The sequence below is a fragment of the Gracilinanus agilis genome, chromosome 1 (assembly GCF_016433145.1).
Source record: "Gracilinanus agilis isolate LMUSP501 chromosome 1, AgileGrace, whole genome shotgun sequence".
Classification (NCBI taxonomy): Eukaryota; Metazoa; Chordata; class Mammalia; order Didelphimorphia; family Didelphidae; genus Gracilinanus; species Gracilinanus agilis.
In genome coordinates this window covers 70,240,371-70,267,779 of record NC_058130.1, presented here as the reverse complement: position 1 = coordinate 70,267,779, position 27,409 = coordinate 70,240,371, and the positions used below count along the sequence as shown (strand labels likewise).

Sequence of the window (27,409 nt, the reverse complement as noted above, 5' to 3'; positions counted from 1 at the left end):
CTCTAGGCAAACTACATAGAAAGACTTTCCCAAAATATAAATTTACATTATTTCAAAATCAGACTCTCACACACTAAGACACTGGGAAAAAAAGTCATTTTAATTTTAGCTCTGTCAAAAATAACTTGAAGATTATTCTAAGACTGGTTTTGTTCCCTCTCCTTTTTATAACACCTCCTCCTTACTCTAGCTTTGGTGCAGCAAAACAAGTTGAACAAGTCATAGCTAAATATTTTTAAATACGAAGTAATCAGGATTTCTCTGCAGACTTCTCACTGCAGATTCTTGTCTCTTTTTTTCTATTAACTTCACATATCGTCCTTTGAAAAAAGACCAATGTTTTCTCAAGTTGCATGTCCGTGATGCCAAACTTCTGCATAAGAAAAAAAAAAGTTAATCAGCTGTTTGGAAACATCTGGGGAAGATAGAGAAAAAGCATCTGATCATGAACTAAATATTTCTATCTTTTTCCAGATGCTTGGCATCATATGGGCAAAACAAATTGTTTAACTGTTTTTAATGGATTTCTTTTCACTCTAGAACAGTTAATAGTGCCAGTTCATTGATATATAAAATGCCAGAAACTCTCTAGCAACAGGGTCCTTTGATCATTGTTTTATCGTTATCTGCGCTGCCCTTAGCAATGAAACACAGAGGGTGCTTGCAAGCATGGAGAATTCAGTCTTCACTTGGCAGAATTGTGTTTAGAATTTGAAGGGTTGGGGAGTATGTGCATACATGTGTGGGATTGTAAAGAGAGATAATTTTGAATATAATCTTTCCCTTGTCATTTTAAACTGAAATGGAATTCTAGAGAAATTCCAAGAAACATGGGAAGAATTGTTTGAACTGATACAGAGCATCAAAAGAAACTAGAGAATAATCTGTTAAATGACAAGTAGTATTGTAATTGGAAAGAGCACTAAAAAGAATGTTCATAATATTAATAGTTTAATTATTTTTAATAACTAACATCTATTATTAATTAAATAATAATAAATAATTAAATTATTAGTAATGATAATAGTTAACATTTATATAGCACTTATCATGTGCCAGGCATTGTGCTAAGCACTTTACAATTATTATGTAATTTGGTCCTTATCACAACTCTGGGGAATAGGTAGTATTATTATCTCTATTTTACAGATGAGGAAACTGGGGCAAAGAGAAGTTAAATGGCTTGCTCATGGTCTCACAGCTAGAAAGTGTCATAGGCAGGATTTCAACTCAGATCTTCTTGACTTCAGATCTGATGCTTCTTCCACTGTGCCACCTAGATTAATATTCTAGGTCTCAGTTTCTATATCTGTAAAATGAGTAGGTTACACTAGGTTCCTTCTAAGATGCCTCTCAAATTGAACTTTAATCATAATTTCATGTAAATGCAGTGATAAGTCTTAGGAGAACCAGGCTTCTCTCTGCTTGATAGAGAGATGGCCAACTCTCAGAAGCTCTCAGAAACCATTGCTACATGCATTGGTTTTGCTTAACTATTTTTCTGTGTTATAAAGGGTGGGTTCTGGGAGATAATGTTGTATTAGCAAATAGTGAATGACAAAACAATAAAAGGCATGCAACTTTTTATTTTGCATTTATTTTGAAAAGCCTTTACCTTCCATCATAGAATCAATCCTGGGCATTGGTTCCAAAGCAGAAAAGTGGTAAAGGCTAGGCAATGGGAGTTAAATGACTTGCCCAGGGTCACACAACTAAAAAGTGTCTGAGGTCAAATTTAAACCCAGGATCATACAGTTAGGGCATGCAACTTTTAAAAAAGAAATTAATTTTTTAATAGTTTTATCAAAGCAATAGAAACATATGAAGATTTTTAGAAAGTCAAATGACCAGCTATCAAATGAAATGAATATTCCTGTAGAAATGGAGCAATCCAATGATGTATGCCCTGAATCAATAACAATACAGTTGGGTGTAAAAAGTACAATGAGTGGTCTAGTTATGGTTATTAAGTAAAGGGCACTTATCTTTGTCTGTGACCGTCCTTTCCCAAAAATTCTATATTTAAAGCTTATGTGCTGCCCACATATTCTATATGTAGGAATTTCTAATATAGATTGAATTTCTAATGCACTCTCAGTAGTTCATGTGGCATCATTTTCCTTCTTCTCTCCCTACAGTTTGCCAAGGAACAAGTAACAAACTGACGCAGTTGGGTACTTTTGAGGACCACTTCCTGAGTCTCCAGAGGATGTTCAATAACTGTGAGGTGGTACTTGGAAATTTAGAAATTACCTACGTCCAAAAAAATTATGACCTTTCCTTCCTCAAGGTGAGTATGGCAGAGCCGAATGTCCTTTTCATCCCACCCTCAAAATAGGGTAAATGATGGACCTTCTGGGTATTACAATAGGATTGTAATAGAGTTCAATTTCAAGTAAATGTACTTTGGATCCAGGAATTAATATTTCAAGACAAATAAATGTTCAATAGTAGTTATGTCATACTTTGGATGCCTCTTATGTTTTCAAAATAAACCAAAGCAGAACACCCACATAGAGAGAGGTATGAATGCTGGGGATATTTTCAGCTGTCTCTAATTGTAATTTCAGAGTTCATGGTAGCTTCATGGAAGTGAGGGTTGGGGTTTGAGGGATAACTTTTTTGTTTGAAGTACCAGGGAAAATGCGGGACATTTCACCCTGGGTTTTTCAGTTTTCATTCCATTTTAAGCAAATGGGAAAGGCAGTTTCCATTTGTTGAACTGCCATATTAAATGACAAAGCCAAGAAGACTTATGGAGAGTGGAGGAGGAGGAGGTTCTTGGTTAAGAGATCTTTCCTTTATGGTTAATCAGTTTTATAAAGGAAAATCTGTTAAAATTAATCTAAATAATAAAGTGTGCCAGTCCAAATAAGCCAAATTTTAATACAATTATCTTTTTTATACTGTTTTATGCATTTGCACATTGCCCTAATTCCACAGGTTTTCAGGGTAATAACATGAAGAATGAGTCCCACCCATGCCTCCATGCCCTTTCTAGGCTGCTTGCCATGCCTTCACTGGACAGCCTTCATGCTTTCCACCCAGGAGAATCCCCAGCTTCCTTCCAGGCTGAACCTAAATGCTGCTTTCTGCTTGGACCTTATCTCCCTCTTTCCCAAAATAACTGTGTATTTTTCCTGGATTGCATTCATTGTTGTCCCCCATATTCCATCCTACCTGCCAAAATAGAAAAGGAGCATTTTAGAAGTTGATAATATTTGTTGATGATGTTGTTGTCAGTGGCTCTGACTTCTGTAATTGGCACATAGTAGGCACTTTAATAAAGCTTACTGAGTAAATGGATGTTTGCATGTATGAATGAATGAATGAATGAATGAATGAATGAATGAATGGAATCTTGTTCTCCTCTGATGACAAATAATCATGTAGAGATGTATAAGACACATCTGCTTTATTTCTCCAGACCATCCAGGAGGTTGCTGGCTATGTGCTTATTGCACTCAATGCCGTAGAGAAAATCCCTTTGGAAAATCTGCAAGTCATCAGAGGAAATGTGTTGTATGAAAACTTTTATGCTCTTTCTGTGCTCTCCAACTATGATGCGAATAAAACCGGAGTGAGGGAACTGCCCATGAAGAATCTACTAGGTAAGACACTATCCAGGAATGTCCTAGGAGCATGAAGATGTTGGAAGTTTTAAAATTGCCCACTAGAGAATTAGCAGGCTTAGGAGAAGGTAAAAGAAAGAGAGAGCAGGAGCAGATCAGTACATTGAGGGTCAAGCATAGAGATAGAAGGTCCTGGGTTCCATTGTGATCTCAGATACTTCATAGCTGTGTGACCCTGAGCAAGTCACTTAACTCTCATTGCCTAGCCCTTACCGTTCTTCTGTCTTGGAACTGATATCATCTTTTATTGTATTGATTTTAAGACATAAACTAAGAGGTTTTAGAAAAAAGGAGTGGGGGGAGAGGGTGGATTTCTACTCTTATTTTCTACCGCAGCACAAACCTTCCATTCTCACCAACTTTCTCACTGTCTCTTTCTATGAAAAGGTCATGGCTATGGTATTACATGTATAATTTTGATCAAAAAATGTTTAACCATTTCATGGAGAGGAGTAGGGAGGGAAGGGAAGAACTCATAACTCAAAATTTTAGAACACTAGTGTTATATTTTTTATGTAGTTGGGAAAAATAATATATTGAAAGATTTTTTAAAAAATGAAAATAGAAAAGATCATTGTTCATTTCTACTTCTTTACCTTTGACTTACCTTACTAGAAATTCCTTTTTCTTCCTTTTTCCCTTTTAAAAAAAAAATTATACTTTTCATTGATGGCTTTTGTTTTTACCTTAGAGACATTTCTGTTTTTGTCCACACATACACAAACACACATACTCACACAATAAATCTACTTTGTGTTTCCCTGCTGCAATACTCAAAGGAAACCTCTCTCCTTCCTTCCTATCATCTAAATTCTATCTGTTTATCAGATCTCAGGTCAAACTAAATCCCAATTACCCCGTTAAACAACTATCACCATTTTTTCTAGTCCCCCCATGACCTCCTCTCTTTTACCGCCAGGAGAGGTTTTTTTTTCTTTTTTGTTTCTTTTTGAAAAATTTCATTTAATTAATTTAGTATATTTTTCCATAGTTACATGATTCATGTTCCTTCCCTCACCTCCTCCCACCCCACTCTCATAGCCAACAAGCAATTCCACTGGGTTTTACATGTGTCATTGATCAAGACCTATTTCCATATTATTGATATTTGCATTAGGGTGATTGCTTAGAGTCTACATCCCCAATCATATCCCCATCGACCCATGTGATCAAGCAGTTGTTTTTCTTCTGTGTTTCTACTCCCACAGTTCTTTCTCTGGATATGAATAGCATTCTTTCTCATAGGACTTGTCTTTCTTAAAAATGAAGATGTTTCCCCCCAAAAAAACCTCACAAATATTTTAATTAGAAAACAATTAAAGGTTGTTTTCTTTTATATACATAGAAATCCTTATCGGTGGTGTTCGGTTCAACAATAACCCATCTTTGTGTAATATGGAGACGATCCAGTGGAAGGATATTGTGAACTCTGCTTACTTCAACAACATAACCATAGACAATAACAGCCATCCAAAGAGTTGTAAGTATTCTATAAACTTTATTCCAGCTGCCAATTCTAGCAATTCATTGGGACAGGATTAAAACTTCTGGCTCTCAAAAGAAGAAAAAGAATATTCATTCAGAATCTTTTCTATAAATGCGCCCACTCCACCTCCATAATTTCAAAGTTAAATAACTTTTCAAGGTAGACGAAACATGATATAATATAAAAGAGATAGAAAGAGTGAATACATTATTACATGAAAAAAAAGATGGTGCCCTTGAGTGGCACAATGCACATTATTATATGATCCAACCCACTTTACTTCTTTGTACCTCAGTTTTCTCATCTGCGAAATGAGGGGAAGAGCTTAATTTAATAGTCCCAAAAGTTTCTTCAGCCTCTAAATATATAACTAAAAAAAACTCATTTTATAAGAAACCAAAACCTTTATCTTAGAACTGTATAGTCTTAGATGAGCTATGTGATACATAGCTTTTGCCTAAAAATTTTTGGCTTTTAGGGAACTATTTGATTGAGTGGGGGAAAGGCTATTTGTCCATGGTAGTACCCTAAACTATAGCTCAAGTAATGTCTTTCTAACTATCCTCTGTTGAGCCACAGATTCATCAGATTAGACAACCAAGAAAGCCTTTTTCTTTCTCCCCAAATGAAAAATCTGAATTAGTTACACTTTCTCTACTGATTCTTGATATTGTTTTGGCTCTTCTGGACTGAAGTAGGAACTATCAGAACTAACCCCTGTAAACTCTGCTCCATGGTTCATCATTGTAAAAGGTTTTCTCTCTTGGGTTTTCTCTAAAAGGGAAGGAATCACACTGTACAATCTCTATGCTATTATTTCAACATAATGTGTGTAGTTTGTGTCCAATGAGTAAAATTAGTCATTGCTGTTCATTTCTGGCTGTGCTCAATATTCTCCATATTTCAAGTTTAGGCCACAATGTTCATTTTGACCCAAACTCAAAAACCAGTTATGTGTTCATGAATCATTTCCATTTTCTAAGTGATTGTTTGAACTAAGCTATTTTTGCCTTCATAGAACTATTGTTACCTGTCAGCAAATGAGATAATAAATGTAATATTCTTTTCAAAGTCTGGGATTCAGTCAATTTTTTCTACATTAATACCTATAATCATAACATGGCATCTTTGTTAGTATGTAAGTTGTTTTTCCTTTATGATAGAATTAGAAACAGAACATAATTTATGCCCAAGTGATCACTTAGGCTTAAGTCATTATATATATGTTATATGTTGTATAATTTTATATACATACATATAATATGTATTTGCACAAGTGGACACGAGGGGAGCTGTCATGAGGGAGTTAATATATATTATTAAAATTTTTCATGTTAATGTATTCATAATAACATTATATTATTGATGTTAATAATAATAAATAATGAGGGAATTAATATTACATTGTTGATCCCTATAGAAATGAGCTATTTCAAAAACTGTAAAAAAAAACAAAAATTCTTTTTAACAACGTTGGTAAAAACAAAAATTAAAAACAAAAAACTGCTTAACAAATAACAGATATTTTTAATTTACCATAGAAATAAAGAATATTTCAGGAATGAAATGACTTTGAATTTATTAAATGATTGCCAAAAATTGTATCGAAATCACTAGTTTGAAATGTTTTTTAACGGAACTGGTTTTTCATTATTTTTCTGCTTTTGTGCAGTGACTACTTGCAGAATTATATGTATAGGGGGTGGGGCTGGGTGGCTGGGTGGCTCATTGGATTGTGAGTCAGGCCCAGATATGGGAAGTCATAGGTTAAAATCTGGCCTCAGACATTTCCTAGGTGTATGACCCTGGGCAAGTCACTTAATCCCCATTGCCTAGCCCTTATGCTCTTCTGCCTTGGAACCAATATACAGTAGTGATTCCAAGATGGAAAGTAAGGTTTTTTAAAAATAAATAAATAAAAATTAAAAAAAAGAATTATATGCATGGATAAATAACATAGAAATTCATATGAATCAGTGAATAAAATTGCCTATTAAATCCATGTCTAAACAATGACATATGTAACTAACAAGTATAGTTTCAGGTACTAAACAAAGTCCCACAAACCATTAGCAGACTTCATCACTGGTGGGTTTCTCAGACTGCTCAGCAATCACTTAAATTGGCTTCTGAAAAATTTTTTATCTTTACAGGTCAAGATTCAAACTCAAAACCCAGACTATACCAGACTACATGGGACTTTTTGTACAGTTACATTTAGAGAAATCAAATTAAATGATTAATGTGGACACTTAAAGTAGAATGAATTATCTGCACACACAAACTTATCACCAGGAGCTGAAAGAGCAGGAAAAAATAAGCAACACCTCAACAGTATTGATTAAGCATCTACTACATGCAAGGAACTGACACAAAATAAAAGACAACAGAAAATGGCCAATGTCTTCAGAGCAAATCTTAAAATTTAAAATTTTTTCCATGATCTTGGGGAGAAATCCCTTTAAGTACTCTGACACATAGTAGGTGCTTAATAAATGCTTGTTGGCTCATGTAATATCAGGTAAAGCAAAGCAACGTAAGGTAGTGGAAGGAAACCTCAGCTAGAAGTCAGGAGACAGAGATTCTAGTCTAGCTCTACCTTAAGTCATTTTGGGGCTTCAATTTTTTACTACTTTACAATGAGGAAATTAGATGCTTTTCTAATTCTAAGATTCTTAAAGTTATTAATGGTTTTATTTATCTGTGAGCTTTTGTTTATTTATATGCAACTATTTTTATTATTTGTTTTTGCTGTATTTCCATTTTGGGAATCTCAGAATTTATAATAAGCTGGGAATCATGGACAAAACGATTTCAACTGATCAGATCCCTCACCCTGGAATATTATGAATTTTGATGTTTTTTATGATTAATTTCAGGTGAAAAGTGTGATTCTAGTTGTCCCAATGGGAGCTGTTGGGGTCCTGGGCCACAGTATTGCCAGACTTGTAAGTATATGGATTTTAACATTAATATATATACCTAGTTTCTTCAAATGATTAGAAATTAACCTGAATGTTTCCCAGATAAAGATAATATTATCTACACTATCTTCTCCTAGAGGGTTGTCATGAGGCCCAAGGAAGATAATGCATATAAAGAACTTTGTAAAAACTTAAAACATTATATTAACTGTATTATTATTCTTTTAATTATTTTTCTCCCATTGGACACATAATTATATAGGATATTTTTCTAATAATGGCTCCAAGCCTGGGGACATCACCTAATTTAACTAGAAGAAACACTAAGCCTGGTGGTCAGCTTTTCATAGTTAAACTCAATTAAGACCCAAACTATTAGTGTTGATAGTGACAAAAAATCTTGCACTAACAGAACCAAATTTTGAAGAACACTTTTTAGACAAGTTTAAATCTGTTTAGGTACTTGGGATGCTTTACTTACTTTCAACCACACCTGATTGAATCTTGAAGGCTGAATCCAATCCTACCAATCCATTTCAAGAAATAAATAGGCCTCCTTGCCTTTGGATCTGGCTATTTAGGATTAGCTGGAAATCAGACTTTGGCCTCCATTGGACCCTGTTCTTGCTTCAGAAATTCCATACAACCCCACACCTCATCTCCCAGCCCATCTGTTACTATATAATCCCCCCTACGAGTGAAAAATGTCTAGTCTCATCAGTGGACCAGGTCAATCAAAAAGGTATAATAATCCAAAGAGGGATGTCAGTATTTATAGTGGAAAATTACTGTGAAGTTCCTATAAACACCTATAAACTATAAATACAAGGAAGGAAAGTCATGTTTGATAAATGATACCTAAAGCAAAGCCATCCTCATCCGAACAGTGGATCCAATGGGGTGATCTGAGGAGAAAGCATTTGAGTCTTCGTGAAATCATCCAGGCAAGACCAGTTTGGACTAGAAACTCATGTTTTCATTACCAAAGGGGAACTAATGAGTATGTCAGAAGATGACAAATAGTATTCCTTTAAAGAAAAAATGGTCCCGAGGTTAATTCCTGAAGTTCTTTAAAAGCCATAGGGCACTGACCAATATATCTTCTCCCACTTTCTTTCCTTTCTTTAAAAAAAAAAAAACCCTTACTTTCTAGGTAGAAGACTAGGCAGTTGGAGTTAAGTGACTTTCCCAGGGTCACACAGCTAGGAAGTATCTGGGGCCATATTTGAAGCCAAGATCTCCCATCTCTAACCCTGGCTCTCAGTCCAATGACCCCTCTTCCAGTTTCAAGGAGCACAACACCACCTCCCTTTCCCCTTCTCAGTTCCATAACCTCTAATACAACTGGCAAAGTAAACTCAAAGCATGTGAGGACAAGCTGCTCTTACCAGTTTGGGAGACTTGTTCCAGAACCTAACCCACTTGGGAAAGGACTCCTCAAAGTTTGAAAAAAAACATTTTAGTAAACATCCATTTCACCTTTGATACACCTAATCCAGCTAGGAAAGGACTGCCACAATCTTTAAAAAAAAAAAATTCCCATTCTAGTGAATATCTGGTTCATTTGTGACCTTTGCTCTTTTTCAGTGACAAAAACCATCTGTGCCCAGCAATGCTCAGGACGGTGTCGAGGTAGTTCCCCCAGTGACTGTTGTCACAACCAGTGTGCAGCGGGTTGTACTGGACCCCGAGAGAGTGACTGCTTGGTAAGGAGCTTTTGCAGCCTTTAGAAAGGCTCGATTCCTACAATATATAAAAATATGGCACATAGTACTTTAAACCGCATTACATATGTAATCTCATTTGATTCTCACCAAAACCTGTCCTGTTAGTAACTCCATTTCACAGATGGGAAACAGAAGAAACTAGAAGGTAGGTAATTTGCCTGATGTAGATTTGAATTTTGTTCTTCCTAAAGCCAAATCCAGCACTGTATTCCCTTGAAAAATGCCTCTACTTAGAAATTGAACCTTCAGAGTCAGCCAATTAGAAGGGTTGAGGTGGAGAAAGTCCTCTTGATTCGCAAGGAATCCAATGACTGTTGGGTTGCGATATTATTTTCCCACGGAGAGGTCTCAAAACCCTCTTTTTTGTTTGTTTTCCTCTGTGGTAGAACCTTTCCTTGCAGAGCTGACACTCTTTTCAGATATCAATTGGACTAGACCAACTATCAATAATATGGAATTAGGTCTTAATCAATAATACATGTAAAACCCAGTAGAATTGTGCATTGGCTATGGGAGTTGGGGGGGTGAGGTTTGGGGGAGAGGGAAAGAACATGAAACATGTTAACTATGGGAAAACATTCAAAATAAAAATAAATAAGTTTTAAATAAAATTTTAAAAAATGATCTCTAAACTCTCCATTTCTGTGATCCATGGTATTCACTCTGAGTTCCATTTTCTAAGTTAAGGTCTTTCCTACAGACCCTTCTCCAGAAGAGATTATCTAACAAAGTCCAAAAATGTGTCCTTAAATAGGGTTTGGGAAAAATCAAGTGTATTTGAATTTGAAAAGAAATGGACTATCAATGAGTTTCATGATACTTTTTCTTGATTAAAAAATTATCAGCCGTTCTTCTAAACATCCTAATATATAAATCCTCCAAATAGGCCAGATACAGTAAAGAAAACAACAAAAAAAAAAGCAGTATTATGACTGGTCTAGTTTTCTTTTACCGTAATAAAGCATCTTCATATTATATTAAAGCGCTTTGTACCTAGACTCTTATTATCATTGGTATTCCATCTTCCAATAGGTCTGCCGAAAGTTTCGAGATGAAGCCACGTGCAAAGACAATTGCCCCTCTCTCCTGCAATACAACCCAACCACATACCAGATGGACGTCAACCCAGATGGCAAATACAGCTTTGGAGCTACCTGTGTTCGCAAATGCCCACGTAAGTCACAAAGCCCTGTTTAAGTGACGGCTGTCACTTAACTTTCAGGATTTCCTTGCTGGGATTTCATGATTTTCATTTATCTCATCCATTCTTTGGGAAGGTGGTTCAATGCTATTCCCCTGATGGTTATAAAGGATGTACTTGCTTGTCATCATGCAGCTACTCAGAAGAAGACTAAGAAGACTCTGAATTTGACATAAAATTTCAGTTAGGATGTTAGAGAAATCCAGTCCACCCTTATACATCCTATAGATCAGCCCTTTAAAGGCAGAGACCTTGGGAATAATGATGATGATGATTCTCCACCAGTGACTAAGAGTTTAAAACTTATTTGGTACTGGGGACAGCTGAGTAGCTCATTGGATTGAAAGCCAAGCCTAGAGATTGGAGGTCCTGAGTTCAAATATAGCCTCAGACACTTCCTAGCTGAATGATTCTGGACACTTTATCCCCATTGCCTAGTCCTTACTGCTCTTCTGCCTTGAATTCAATACTTCATATTGATTCTAAGACAGAAGGTAAGTATTTTAAAAAATAAAACTTATTTAGGTACTTGAGAAAGGATCATGTATGAAAATGATAATGTAAATGACTTAAGAGAAGAGTCCAATTCACAGTAATTTAGTAGCAAACAATGACCCTTCCTTTCTTAGAAAGTAATATTTAGGTAAAGAAAATGAATTATATGCACAGATACTTCAGTCTTTTAGCTTCTAGTCTTCGATTAGGTATTTAGGAGGCTATTTTCAGTAGACTAGGGGGAATACAAAAGGAAGAGAAGATATTTCTCCTACATGTCTACTAAAAGATTGTTGACTAAAATCCAAGATCTTATATCAGTGGGGACATAATATAAGCAAATTCAGGGACTTAAGACCTCTTAAAAGCAATATTTTTTTAAATGTCATTTAATAGAGTACAAAAGAGTACATTAATAGAATACAAACTCCATGATGAGTTAAGGCCAAATAAAAGAATAATTTTTAAAAGTCAGGGAATGGATCATGTCAGTCTTCCTTATAAGCCTGAGATGCCAAATAAGAAATTTGTTCCTAATGAACATGACAACTAATATTTAAAGGACATCTTAAAGTCTGCAAAGCACTTTACATTCCTTAGTTCAAGTCTCAGAACAACCTTATGAAAAAGGTGCTACAAGTATGATTGTCCTAATCCTACAAAGGAAGAAACTAAGGCTGAAGCAACTTGTCTTTGGCCATACAGTGAGTACGAGGGATTTGAACCTCAGGCTCCTAGTCTCCAAGCCTAGCACTCTATCCCACTGTGTGAACATTGATATCAAGGGGGGGAAATCACCCAAACACCATGATGAAATGCTAGGGGGAATATCTAAGTGAGAAATAATCTTTTTACAAATTTATGTGTTTAAAAGATAAATTAGAAAACATATAATATCTCAAATTTAAGAAGATTTTATAAAAGAACTAATTTCAAATAATTTAGATTTAGAGATTTTATGAATATAGTATTCAAGCTTTATATGTGTATTCTGAAGATAAAAAATAATTTAAATACTACTTAAGTTATTTAAAATATTTAAATAATATTTTAAATAATTGAAATTGTTGAGAATGACTAGAATACACATCCTACTGTGACTGTTTACCATAACTTCCTATTTAAATCATTTGTTTTCATTTCATCTGGTGAAAAAACTAAATGTGTTTTTTGTTATAGTATTATGTATGAAGTAAATAACAAGGGAAGGCATTGTGTCTATTCAGTAACATGAATGCTGTGGAACAAGAGAGAGCTACTGAACTCATTCCAGAAACAACCAGCTCTGTTCCATGACCATTTTTTCTTCCCCTTTTCCTTAGATAACTATGTGGTGACAGATCACGGTTCCTGTGTTCGTTCCTGTAATGCTGATACCTATGAAGTGGAAGAAGATGGCGTCCGAAAATGTAAAAAATGTGAAGGTCCATGTAGTAAAGGTAAGAAAGTTACAGGGGGTCATAAAGAGGCATTTTTCTTGTTCCTGACCCTTATTCTAGGTCCGCTGGAGGCTCTACCCATATTTTTTTTGAAAAAAAATATTTTTCATTCTTTCTTTTCTTTTTTTTTTAACCCTTATATTCTATCTTTAAATCAAAACTAAATATCTGTTCCAAGGCAGAAGAGCAGTAAGGGGTAGGTATTTGGCATTAAGTGACTGGCCCAGGGTCACCCAGCTAGGAAGTCTCTGAAGCCACAGTTGAACCCAAGACGTCCCATCTCCAGTCCTGGCTCTCTATCCTCTGAGCCAGCCTAGCTGCCCCTTTTCATCATTTCTTAAGGCACTATCATATTCATGTGCCACAGTTTGTTGCCTTTTAAATTCAGTCATATAGTATTTATTAAGTGCCTCCTCTGTATTTATGCTGTGCCCTGGGGATACAAAGACAAAGTCTGAAATTACTAACCTAGTTAATAAAGCCAGGTATCTGTATAAAATTCATTTCTGATATTAAAATAATAATAGAGAACTGCCTGAGATAAATGCTTGAAGATAAGTCTGGGAAAAATGAAGAGAGAAGAGTAGCACAAGTTGATTGATGCATGTTATTTAATAAACTGGAGGAAGAAACTTTATTCTTCAAATCTGGAACTTTCAGGAAAGCTCCAGGCAGCATCCTCCTTGGACCACCTCCCCTACCCCCAAAAGAATTTGGAAATAGGACCTTATCTAAGGGAGTAAAAAAAAAAAAAAGAAAGAGTTAATCTTGAGGGCAGAACAATTCTCAATGGTTTTCATTTGGAAGGAGGAACAAAATGAGAACTGGTCTTTTCTCTTAGTTTTGAATAACCCCTTCATCTTCCATTTTGTCACAATACTCTATTTCCACTCAGTGTCCCTTGTGCATCCTAAGATGCTATCCCAAGGCCATGAGAAGAGATGTAGGACCATCTGGCATGTAGCAAGGGCATGGGAGAAAATGTTGGAATAAAGATGCAGAAGATGTGGGAAACATCTGTTTCCCACAGGAGGGCCCCCTATTTTTGTCTCCCCAATTATCTAGCAGGAGGGATTTGTTTGTGTGTGTGTGCGTGTAAATTAACAAGAGATCTATATTCCATTTTCCTTTCTCGGTGTTAAAATTCCTTCTACCAAGACATTACAAAATACCTCTTTGTCTCAGCTTAGTATTACTGTGGTTAGAGTATCAGATAAAAGCCTAGAAGACCTGCCTTAAATATTTAACAGCTGTGTTATCCTAGACAAGTCACTTAATCTCTCTCAGACTCAGTTTCCTCGTCTGTAAAACAAGAAGGTTGTACTTGATTGCTTCCAAGGTGCCTTATAATTCTAAATCTATGATTCCATAATTCTAAGAGATAATTGCCTGAGACACTTAACTGGTGCTCTCTACACCCTGGAGCCCATAAATTCCTATGCATCTGTGTATAGATTTTAGGGCATCTGTGAATTTTTAAGAAATCTTTTGGTGACTATATTTCAATATAGCCTTTTTTTGTAATCTGGTGTATTTATTTTGTGAATTTAAAAGCATGATTTTAAGACAAAGTCTGTAGGCTTCACTAAATTGCCAAAGGGGTCCTGAAAACAAACCTTTACTAAACTAAGGCAGATCACAACCACATCATGTCCTAGTAGACACAGACATACTTTATTCTATGTCTATCTCTGGCTTTTTCATATACATACACACACACACACATATATATACACAATCATAAATGTATATAGATAGAGATGTACATATTTTATGTATTTATATTTATTGGGGTGTATATATATATATATATACACACACACAATATCACATTTCTTCCTCTACTTCTCAATCAAATCTTTTCTCCCTCCATTTCTTACTTCCTCCTTCTCTCCTTCCCCCTGTCTTCTTTCTCCTATCCTACCCATTCCCACTTCTTCTTCCTTCCTTCTTTTCTCTCTCTTCCTCCATCTCCCCACTTTCCTTCCCTCCATTCCTTCCTTCAATCCCATGTGCCAAATAATGCCACTTTATGATGCTTATTGATGAATGCATGAATGAGCCATTGCTGTGAAACTACAAAATAACCAGCTGCTGTTACTGAGCAAAAGGGGAGATCTTAAAGAAACTCATCACCCTAAACAATTCCTTGAACTGACAGCTATCATAGAATCTGTCTCCTTATTTTACAAAGGAGGAAACTGAGACCTCCCCAAGGAGGTAAAACAAATAGCCCCACATCACAGTGGTATCTGGAATACTAATCAAATGTCCTTTTCTCACTGGTTGTAATGGAAGAGGGAAAGGGAGAATTTAACAACACCCCCCACCCAAATTGGGAAGTTTAGTGACATGCTCAGCTTTCAGATACATCAAAAATTACCTACCTGACTATTATTTTACTTTGTGTTTATTTGTTTGTTTGTTTGTTTCTCTAGGTACTGAATAAATGTTTATTGAATTGAAAAAAATAAAATAAAAATTACCTACCTGGAAGTGAAACAAAAAGTCAAGATTAATGTTTGACAGATGAATTTTGCAATATTGAAATGAATTAATAGATTGTTGAACTGAATCTCTCTTGTATGACCCATCAATGGATTTTTTCTCCAATTTGAATAACATGTAAAAGGTTGTGAACAGGAATCCACTGATAGCAGAGCTAAATGAGGGTTATTTCACATTTGATTGACATGTATGGCAAACCAAAAGCAATGAGGCAGACCCAACAGAAAAAAATATAAGAAAATGATTTTGAATTTTACCTGTAAAGTTATTCATGCTAAAAACCTGAATTGAATAATCATATCTGCTATTCTCATAGTTTGCAATGGAATAGGAATCGGTGAACTGAAAGATGTTCTCTCCATCAATGCAACAAACATCAAACAATTCCAGAACTGTACCATAATCAGCGGTGATCTGCATATCTTGCCCGTTGCATTTAAAGGGTAAGAAGTGTGTGGACAGGGGCATGTATAAAGAAAGTGTGTTTCTGCTGGTAGATCTGAGATTGCTGAATGATCAGTTTCTATGCTTGTTTCAGGGATTCCTTCACCAATACTCCACCTCTGGATCCCAAAGAACTGAATATTCTCAGAACCGTAAAGGAAATATCAGGTTAGTACAAAAATCCCAAAGAATCATGCATTGTTAGAGCTGGAATCAAGAGTTTTTTTAATAAAAATCTCTCCTTTTATTTTTTTTATTTTAATCCCTCCTTTTATAAATGAGAAACAGATCCAAAGGAATTCCAAGGTCACATAGTGAAATGAGTATATATATATATATCATCTTTATGATATGCAATTCAATAATCTAATATACAGAGATCCCTTACCTATGGTGGGAGTTACATTCCAAAGACCTCTGTGATGTGATCCATGAAGGAGCAGCATTATATTATATATATATATATATATATGTATATATATATATATATTAAGGCTGTATAAACTCTTCCCACTCTATTATAAACCTTTTCCATACTCTGGCTCAGTTGACTGTAAGTTAATAAGTTACTAGGTCATCAATTAATTATTTAATTAATTTGATTGTTGATTAGCCTACAGTCAACTGAGCCAATCAGTGCCCAGGATACAGAACACAGCACTGTGATTGGTCACCTTTCATTCCATCAGCCAATAGTATGCTGCGATAAGTATAACTCCAAAATACAGAATTAGATTTTTTTTTAAAAACCATGACACAGTGAAGTTGGGATAAGTGAACCCCAATATAGCGAGGGACGACTGTATTCATAAACAGAATCCAACCCTCAAGTAAGATTTAATTCCATCATTTAATATTCATTTCCTTAAATTAAAAAAAAAAACTAGTTATTCTCATGCTTGAACCAAGTTTAGAATCTTTTCCATAGGTTTCTGTCTCATTCCAGTAGCTGAAACAGAATTACATTCAGAGTAATGCTGTAATTAGATTCCAAAAGGATAAATTATCAGCTATTTCAACATTTTTTTTACCCCTTTCCATACTTTTCTAAAGTCAAAACATAGCATTGTCCATCCATTAAATCAGCTTCCTTAAGGGAATAAAAGTTATGATATAGGAGAAGAAGTGAAGGATAATTTTCAAGTATTATAATAAAAAGGTATAGTATACCTTGATGGGCAATGTAAACAAGGCCATCCCAGAAGTTGGACAGGGGTCTGTGAAAAAGGGGTAGGACAAATTTTATCTGCTGTTATAATTTTGCATTAGCCATGCCCTGTTCATATAAAGGGAGAATGAAAGGACCTCAACCAATATTTTGCATTTATTTCTCAAATGCAAATTTCATGTCACCTTAGAATCAGATAAATGTGTGACATCAACTTTTAACTGGTTTATTTCTATGAAAATTATGTGACTGTTAGGGTCTTTTCTATTTTATTGATTTAAAATTTTTTCTGCCCTCTTCTTTTTAATTTAATTGACTCAAGGCTTACAGATTTTTAAAATTCTTTTCAAATGACAAGCATTTCATTTTATATTTCATTTCTATTTTTGTTTCTAATTTGTCTATTTCTTCTCTAATTTTTTAATATAATCTTTTTCAATTTTTTAAATGCATAGCCAATTCATCATCATCTCTGTCTTCTATATTGTTAATGCAAGTTTGTGGGAATATGGTATGTTTGGGTTTTTTTCCCTTGGGGTCTGCTTTAGCTAACTCTAAATTTATGATCTTATAAACATTTTGACTTTTAGGATTTTTGCTGATTCAGTCTTGGCCTGAAAACATGACTGACCTCCATGCTTTTGAACATCTGGAAATTATACGAGGCAGAACAAAGCAGCAGTAAGTAGCTGGAAGCCCTAACCATAGATATGCAGCAATCTATGTCAGTAAGAAGTAGGAATAAACCTTTTCCATTCCAGAAACCAGCTTTTTAGGAGTCCAGCAAAGAGAGGGCAATGGAAATTAGTCATATAATTTAAGTGAAACTGGGTATTTAGAATCTACTTGAATTATCCAGGAAATTGCCATTGGCTTTGGGAGTAAAATCTGACCAGTTTATAATATATAGCACGTTACTGACATTACCAACTTTGAACTGTATAACAGAAATTACTTTATAATCAATATATTCAATATGGCAGGGTGTAGGGAAAGGGCTTAGGAACTGTTTTGCTAAGACATTTCATATTTCAATCACTGATAATTAGAGCTGTTTTGCATAATTTGATTTCTAATCATATTCTCTCTATATTTATCACTAAACAATAACCAAGGAAATTTGAATCTGGTATATGCAAAAACTATCTCTTTCAGATTACAAAACAGTCATACCTACTGGTTAGTCTATTTTCTGTTTGTTGGAATTTATTCGATTTATTTAATGCAATAAGCATTTATTAAGCACCCAATATATTGAAGACATCATGTTAGGCACTGGAAATATAAAAAAACCAACCAGTCAACCAAAAAAAAAAAAAAAGATCTTGCCCTAAGGAGTAGACCTTCAATTCAGGGTATACAATATGAACCAGATAAATAAATAGAAAATCTGTTATAAGTTATTTCTGCTGGGTGGAGAAAGCACCAATAACTGGATGGATTAGGAAAGATCTTCAGTAGTAGGTGGCACCTAAGCCAAGCCTGGAAGGTATAGAATGATTTAAGTGAGGACAAAGTTCTTAGCCAACTAATGTTCCTCTAGCTCCAAAGTACCTTCGTAGGTGATAAGCCCCTGGCTATATTCCTTGGGAACAATAGATCCTCTCACATCCCAACAGTCTGTCTGTGTGGCTCTTTGCCAGGACCGCTCCCCAGAGGTCTGATGCCAGACTGTGCTTGAAGTCTTTGCAACTGATTGGAAATGGGACAAACTCAGGACACTCAATTTATGGACAGCAGACTATGTGGAGCCATTAATTTGGACTGTCCTATTTTTGGGGAACCAGCTTCTATAACACCAGAGACCTTAGATCTGGAGCAACCCACCTGCTTGTACTTGGGCTATGGGCACCTCATCTCCAAGGAACCCAAGGCTTTGCTTCTTGCCAATAGCTTTCCATATTTTGCATTCAGTGATTTCAAATGACGCATCCAACAATTTTGTATTTTACATACTTTGGGGTCCTCAGTGCCTAGGACAATGCTTGGCATATCTTTGGCATTTAATAAATGCTTGTCAAATGAAAAAAATGAATTGAATGAATGAATGGGGGGGGGATATGCTGAAAGATAATAGGGCTAGGATTTTGGATTTGCTAAAACATTATTTCCTAAAACCATGAATTTACTGAATTCTGAATTTGCTGAATAGCCGTCGCCACTCTGCTGATATTAGAATCTGTGGAAGGAAGCCTAGATCCCATGAAACAGTTTTTGACCAAAATGATGTGGTTGGTGGCATAGTATTGATACACAGAAAAATTTGCTCATGAGAAAATCAGAACAACCCTCCTTTCCCAGGATAGTTGCTGCTGACGTTAGCAGTCAGCGTGGCCAAGCAGTCTCAGGATGTTATTGTTTTACTGCTCCTTGTTAGACCTCCAAGAGAGTGGCACTTTGAGAGAGCTCTTCAACACATTCATGGTGCATGTGAGAGAAGGTGCCTTCTCAGGAAGGACCCTTTAAGCTACCTTCTCGAACCTTTTCACTTAAACCCCTGGCATAACCTGAAAGATCAACATGATTTTTTTGCCCAATTCCTGATAAAAGTACATACCTGCCTGGTTACTTTCATATTGCTGAATGAAACAAACCTAGTGTATTAGACAAGAATTCATTATTACATAAAAGTCCAATTGCCATACCAAGAAGGGAATTTAGACCTGCCTTTTTTAATGACATCATTAATAGAAGAATAATAGACATTATCTTAGAAGGGGCTCCAGTAGCCATCTATCCCATCTCTCATGGGAAGAACTCCTGCTGCAACATACCCAACAAATGATTTTCTGGCCTTTTCTCGAAGATATCCAATGAGGGAGAATCTCCAGAGTCTATAAGACAGTTTAATACAATTTAGCTGATGCTTTCCCCCACAAATTTCTTATGATTTGGGTAGGGACGATTGCTTATTTCTTTTGGTTTGGCACTGATTAACTTTCTCCTCTTCATTCCTAATAACATTTTTTTTTACTTGAAGAAAACCAAAGTTCATTTTAGTTTCAGGATTTTTGAGCATTTTTAATAACTCTTTAACTAATTGGAACATTCCTTAGATCAGGGGTTCTTAAACTTTTTTGTGTGTCATAGGTCCCTTTGGTAAAGGAGCTCGAGGATCCCTTTTCTGAATGTTTTGCCTACATTCATGATAGAAAGAGAGTTTAGTGAAGTAAGACGAAACAAATTCCCTTCCAAGTTCACCCCTTGAAATCTATCCCTACCCACTAGGTTAAGAACCTCTGCCTTAGAGAATCTCAAAAATAGATTTGCTAAGTATACTTCTGAACACATCATTTTACTTCTCTGAGATTATGGATTTTCCACAAAATAGTGAGATTGTTCTCTAATGTCTCTTCTGACTGAAGAGGACATCATTATGTCTTATTCTTTCTAATCACTGACATATCATTCAAAATAAAATAAGAATAAATCTTGATGGTGAAATTACCCTCCCACAATCATGATCAGATCCTCCAGTGCTTAGTCTAATCTATATAAGGTGGCAATTTTATTCAAGGAGGTCATAAGTTTTTATAGAGAATTATTTATTCTACCAGAAATTTTCTCTATTCAATTTTTATTTCTTATAAGGAATAATAGAATAGGCAATCACCTAATTAGTGCCTCTTGGGAGCAGTATGGTCAGCAATCACTATACAAAATTATCAGCTCTCTCATATATTATTCCAACCTTTTCTCTCCAGAGATATTATCTCTTTTATTATTTCTTATCTCTTTTACAGAAAAATTCTAGGTCTTTTGGGATGGGTCATCAATCAAGCCTTTATCAGCTAAGACCTTTGTAATGAATAAACTATTTTTCAAGTACGGGCAAGAATATTTTCAGGATAGGCAATCAGAGCCAAGGAGAGAACATCATAGAAAAGGAAAGGTTGTGAAAACTCACTAACGAGAAACTTTACAGGAGCAACTAGGTACCTCAATGGATAAAAGTCTAACTTTAGAGAGATTCAAATCTAGTCTCAAACACTTCCTAGGTGTGTGTCCCTGATCAAGTCACTTAACCCCAATTCCTAACTCTTATTATACCTACTTTTGATTCTGAGAAGAAGGTAAGGGTTCAAGAAATAATAGTAGTAAAGAGAAAATTTACCTACGGTCAAAATTCACTGGCATCTAACCAGCCCAATCACTAACCTCCAGGTAGAGCTAACAAATGGTTTTTATTTAGATTATAAAAGAGCAGAAAATTCTGACTTTTCTAGACAAAGAAATTGATACCTTTCAAAGCTGTTGTAGAAAATGACAATTTCCTACAGTCTCCAAAAGTCACAGTATATGCCTTCCAACAGTCTAGTTCTCACTGCTGTGTTTGAAAAACTGGGGGTGGAGAGGGTCACCCTGAAAACCAAGATAGTCCTCTTTAATGCTATGGTTCTTTTTAAAATTTCCTTTTCTTAGGTGATTGCCTATTCTATTATTTCTTAGGGTTATAAGAAATGAAAATTAAATACAGAAAATTTCTGGTAGAATAATTAATTCTCTATAAAAATGAATGAACTCCTTGAATAAATATAACTGATTTATTATTATATGTCAAAATGTTATTTCTGCTCTCTCTCCAATCCAGTGGCCAGTTTTCTCTTGCTGTTGTTGATGTGAACATAACTTCCTTGGGCTTACGCTCCCTTAAGGAAATCAGTGATGGTGATGTCATCATTTCCAAAAACAGAAGACTCTGCTATGCAAACACAATAAACTGGACCAAGTTGTTTGGAACAAAAAGTCAGAAAGCCAAAATCACCAACAACAAAGATGAAAAAGAGTGCCGTAAGTGAACACCTTTTGCTCTGACTACTTCTAGGGAAAAACTGAATTGGCCCAAGTGGGATGGTCTGTCTTGGTGGGCTTCCCTTTGCTAGAAGGCTTCAATCATTGCTACTCAAGGATGTTGTTCATATATGAAGGTAACTCTTTATCCTCTGAGGGGGGAAACCTTTTGTATATTGGTAAGGTTTATTGGTTATGATTCAGACAAACCTAATGTCCTTGCTTAGATGCCCCAATCATCCTTCAGGCTTTAAGTAAGAATGAAAGAAATCAGGAAATCCATGATCACTGGTTTATCCAATCCATTTACATGATCTGGACTAGAATTATTTTTCTTAATTCTTATCTCAGTTGAGTTTATCAAATGATCAGTTTTCAGAGTGATGAAAATAATCGGCATTCAAATTAAAGATATAAATGAAGTCATTTCTATACATTAGTCTATTTTCCATCCTAAAATACTCCCATAAGTTTATGATTATTGTTCTTCTTTTAGGTATAAGAATCTGGCTCAGTTTCCTCAACTGTAAAATGGGAATAATAACTTGAACACCTGTTTCCCAGAGTTGTTGTGAGGAGTAAATGAAAAACTATTTGTAAAGCACTTAGCACTGTGCCTAGTATAGTAGCTGTTAATGGTAGTTATTATTAATCATCAGAATTGTCAAAACGTAGAACATACTGCCTTTGGAGAGAGTGAATTTCCTTACTGAATTCCTACAAGACGAGACTAGATGTCCACTTATTGGAAATTTTTGGTCAGGTGTTTAAGAACATAAAATCATAAAGCAAAAGTTAGAAGGGACTTCAGAAGACATTTAATATAATACCCTCATTAAAAAAAAAAAAACAGGAGACTGAGGTACAAGAAGTTTTGAGGAACTTGCCCAATTAGGCATCAGAGATATTTTGGGCTAAATGGATTAACTCTAAGATCCTTCCCAACTATGAGATTTCATGAAATCAACACAGAGACAACAACACAACACAGAGACCATAGGATTCATGTCCTAAAGGAACTAGGGTGTTTCAGCCCCTCTGAATGATCTCTTTTGCAGATTCTTCAAGAAACCTTGAAATTTCCTTTATCTTCCTCAGGTGTTCTGGGTCATGTCTGTCATGAGTTATGCTCATCTGATGGCTGCTGGGGTCCAAAGCCAAGCCACTGCTTGTCCTGTCGCCATGTGAGTCGTCACAAGAAATGTGTTGAGAAATGCAACATTCTGGAAGGGTGAGACATTTTTCTTTGGATTTCTCTATTATGACCAACAAGGGAAATATTCACTTTGCAGGTTCATAGTTATTTATTTTCTACTAGTATTCAGGAAATCTCAGGAGTTCATGACTTTCCCATAAAATAATAGCCCGTTTAGGTCATACATCAAGGTACTTTTCTCAAAGCAACTCATTATTGAGGTCTGTAGTGCATATTCTAGGCTCCTTTCTGTCTTTATCTGTCATTTCTTCCCTGTGGTGAATTGCTGGTAGAGAAACCACCTCCACCAAAGTAGGCACATTGTTAGTGTGGTTAAATGACTTGCCGGTGGTCACACAGGCAGACCAAGTTTAGGTTTTCCTGATTTTTGAAGCCCTAAGCATTAAATTTTATTGCTTCTTTACCCACATTCACATAGCTACCAAACTGTCAGGGTTAGAGTTTAAATGCATCTTCTGAGATAGTCCTCTTCCTGTTACACTCTGCTACCTTGCAATATATAATAATAACAATAACAATAAACAGCATTTATGTAGGATTTGGGGTTTACGAAGGGACCTTATCTGAGCCTAAACCATCCTACAAAAAGGGATCTACTCTACATTCCTACCTAATAATCATGTACTCCATCCCAAAGACTTCCAGTGAACCCATTGCCTCTCGATGCCGCCAACACTTGGAGAACTGTAAATGTTACAAAGTTAGGAACCCAAGTGGGTGTATCCATTTGCATTACTAATTTATAAATTATTTCCAATATTTCTAAGAACTGATAAATAGAGCCTCTGGTATCACCCTTCCACAGTTATCTGAGTTTAGTCCCAATAACTGAAGAATTAAGCGTCTTACCAAAACAATCCATTCTTTAAAAAAAAAAAAAAATCATACCATGCAGATGATTCTGGGTAGCCCTTGTCTACACATGTAAATGCAATTTATGCATATTTGTGTTCGTGGGTGACCAGACAAGGCACTGAATTCTTCGTTCCTTACTACCACTTCAGTTTGGGGCACAAACATGTAACCTCAGGTGTATCCTATCAAGACCTATCACCCCCTTGGGATTAACCTCAAGGCTCTTAACAACAAAGGTATTTGTGAACCTTAAAGCACCATAGAAATAGAAGGGTCTTAAAAATTATTATTCTCCTGAGGATGGCAGGTTTACACTCATTATAATCCAACCTAAAACAAGTCCAAGTAGTTGAGTGGGATTGGATTTCCTCTTTATTTATCCTCCTCCAGTTACTTCTTGTGCTTGTTGTAAGGATCAAATGAGAAGATACACGTATGGGAAAACACTCTTGTAAAGTGTAAAGTGCTATAACAAATGTTGAGAACTATCTTTGATCTCAGCACATTCTCTATTGCCACCCTTGGCTTACGAAATCAAAATTGGGAAAGCTTATGTTCCCTGTTGGTAAAACCCTGGGTTTTCCCTGTGCCTTGAAGAATTGACATCTTATAGAATCTCAGTCACATATAGTATCATCTTTATTTATTTCTTCATGCTAAGAGTTATTTATCCTGACCCAAGACTCCTTGGTAAATACTTGAGATCCAATACAAAATGTTCTGCAAATACCACAGGATCATGTTTCCCCACTTAGTCAGTCTTCTGAAGAAGATGAATTCTTCAGGCATTGGCTTCAACTTTCAGGATATTCCATTTCCCCCTTCTAGGGATCTAGGATCTGCTTTCCATTCATTATTTCTCAAGTCCTGCTTCTTTTAAACTTCTGATTTTTGTTTCATCATAACCTTCTCAAATGTAATTCCCCACTTCCAAATTTGAACCAAAGCTTGGGAAAGTGGGGTTTACAGTCCGTGGACATCAACTTTCTGGGTACATGTTTGTTGACCACCAAAACAGCTGTTTAATTTAATCATTACTGTACAATTGAAAACTATATAAATTTGGGGTTGAGTTTTCTGCAAAATCAATCAATGCAGGGCAGCTAGGGAGCTCAGTAGATAGAGAACCATACCTGGACGTGAGAAGTCGTGGTTTCAATTCTGTCCTCAGATGTTTCCTAGCTGTGTGACTCTAGGCAAGTCACTTAACCCCCATTTCCTAACTCTTCTGCCTTAGAACAAATTATAGTATTGATTCTAAGACAGAAGATAAGGGTCTTAAGAAAAAATAATGAAATATGTCACTTCATCTGGATTTAAGAAATTTGCCTTGAAAGTTGTAATGGTGAGAGTTTGGTAGCCAGATTTATGTGTTGGGTATTTCTTTGTGGGACCTTGGTCTGACAAGAAGGAGAGTGTACCTCCCTCCTCCATTATTCTTAGTCTTAGGTCTACACATACACATACACAAAAATCATTTTTTTAGGCAAGTCTTTGTGCAAGCTATCTGAGGAAAGGAAAATTTTATGTTATTTTTAACTTCCATTTCCAACTCATTACAACTTTAGCATCCCTTGTTATTTCCCTTTTCTGTGCACCAGTTCTCTCCTCAATAAAATGAGGAATTTGGACCACATAGTCTATAAGTAAAATCCCCTCTATCTTTGGCATTCTATTATCTTTTGGAATTTTTTTAAACATATTGACTCTAAATCTCTTACTGCACTTTAAAATCATAATTCTTCACTTGGCCAAAAAAAAATGAACTTTTAGGCTATAAAATAAGAAGGGACCTAAGAGGATCTAGGCCCATTCTTTTATCTTATAGATGAGGAAAGAAGTTCACCGGGAGGTGATGTGGCTTTTCTGATGTCACATAGCAACTGAAGAGCATAGCAGAAATGGAGAACTTCAGTTATTATCTTCTGAATAGTTATGCTTCAGCTGTCTAAAGAGAATCATCATAATGGAGTGAACCATAGTCTAGTTTTAGTCAGGAAGACAGGGCATTAAATCCTGACTTTGACACAGAACAGCCATATGAACATGGGAGAATTACCTTATTTTTCAGATGCTCATATTATTCTTTAAGAGTTAAGAATTTCTTTCAGTGGAGTTTCCATAGTGGGAGGTAGAACATCACCACTTCTACCCCAACATTGAAAAAAAAAAACTTGACAATTATTTTCACCCCAATGAGATTTAAATATTAGAGTAGACTACAGAATAAGGCTTTAGAATCCCTGTTGCTATATCTATATCTTCTAGTCTTCATTCAGGACCATCTGAATTTCCTTGAGAAGTCAGATTAATGTTGATGTTGATCTCAGCTATGAGAAGGCAATAAGTAAGCATTTAGAGCCAGTCAGGACCAAAGCCATGCATGCATTTCAGATTTAATAGACTTTCCCAAAGATTTCACATCATCCCCAAGTGGCCTTCATACAAATTCTCATTCTGGCTGTTTAGAAAATCCTGAGAAAAGTAACAATGCAACCCTGAGTCAGAATAACTCATTTCATTATCCATTTGAATGGAAGCAAAACATGCCTACAGAACACACTAATACTGTGGGAACTTTGGAACTGACTAAACATCATAATATTTAACACCTTTTGGATTAATCTAGTTGGAAATCCCAGGGGCCATTTTCAAGTTAAAATTGGGAAAACAGGAGGCTAGAAGCATAACTGGATGGATATAAACACAGAGTTCAAGAAGATGGTATAAAATATTGGAGAAGGCAGGAAATATAAGAAGGTAGAAGCTCTAATCTTTTTCTCCCAGATTTCTTCTAATCTGGATATAATGTAATTAAGTTGATCTTTCATATCCTGAATCATACCCCAAAAACCAAGATGAGTTTTTCACCATTGGGATTATTACCCTTGCAGAGACAACTATGTTCAATTAGTGTATGTATATATATATATATATATATATATATATATATAATTTAAAAAAAATTTTTTTAATCCTTTACTGTCCATCTTGGAATCAATATTGTGTATTTACTTCAAGGTAGAAGAGTGGTAAGGGTAGGCAATGGGAGTCAAGTGACTTGCCCAGGGTCACACAGCTGGGAAGTGTCTGAGGCCATATTTGAACCTAGGACCTCCTGTCTCTAGGCCTGACTCTCAATCCACTGAGCTACCCAGCTACCCAGCTGCCCCCTAAATTATTATATTGTTAGGTGCTAACATCAAGGAAGGAATATTTGCACAACCGCATTGGGAAGTATAAATACTTCCAGCATACAATTCTTATTAAGGAATCATGGTAACTGAGGCTAATTGCATAGCATTTATGGTAGCCTAACAAGAGGATTTTATATTAATATATAACAATTTACCATTCAGTAACTGGTTCCTTTGCAAGAAAATTTCCTTCACCATTTGCCTACAACAAAAGAAGAGATGAATTTGAGTGTCAAATCATGAGGGGATTTGATTTAATGAATTCCAGTTGCCTCAAATGAAAGTGCTTCCTTACAATCTGAACCATCTGTGCCAAATTTACATGT

The 27,409-nt window shown here is 35.6% G+C and overlaps 1 protein-coding gene across 1 annotated transcript in view; it reads left to right on the top strand.

Moving 5' to 3' along the window:
* Nucleotides 1-2,194: 2,194 nt before the first annotated feature.
* EGFR (epidermal growth factor receptor) overlaps nt 2,195-27,409 on the top strand; it is a 65,633-nt gene continuing 40,418 nt past the window's right edge. The window contains exons 1-12 of the mRNA XM_044676358.1: nt 2,195-2,290; nt 3,428-3,611; nt 4,978-5,112; nt 7,998-8,066; nt 9,630-9,748; nt 10,802-10,943; nt 12,788-12,904; nt 15,729-15,855; nt 15,951-16,024; nt 17,615-17,705; nt 21,616-21,815; nt 22,914-23,046. Of these exons, the coding sequence (XP_044532293.1) occupies nt 2,210-2,290; nt 3,428-3,611; nt 4,978-5,112; nt 7,998-8,066; nt 9,630-9,748; nt 10,802-10,943; nt 12,788-12,904; nt 15,729-15,855; nt 15,951-16,024; nt 17,615-17,705; nt 21,616-21,815; nt 22,914-23,046 (1,472 nt within the window). The 5' untranslated portion in view covers nt 2,195-2,209. The remainder of the gene's footprint in view (nt 2,291-3,427; nt 3,612-4,977; nt 5,113-7,997; nt 8,067-9,629; nt 9,749-10,801; nt 10,944-12,787; nt 12,905-15,728; nt 15,856-15,950; nt 16,025-17,614; nt 17,706-21,615; nt 21,816-22,913; nt 23,047-27,409) is intronic.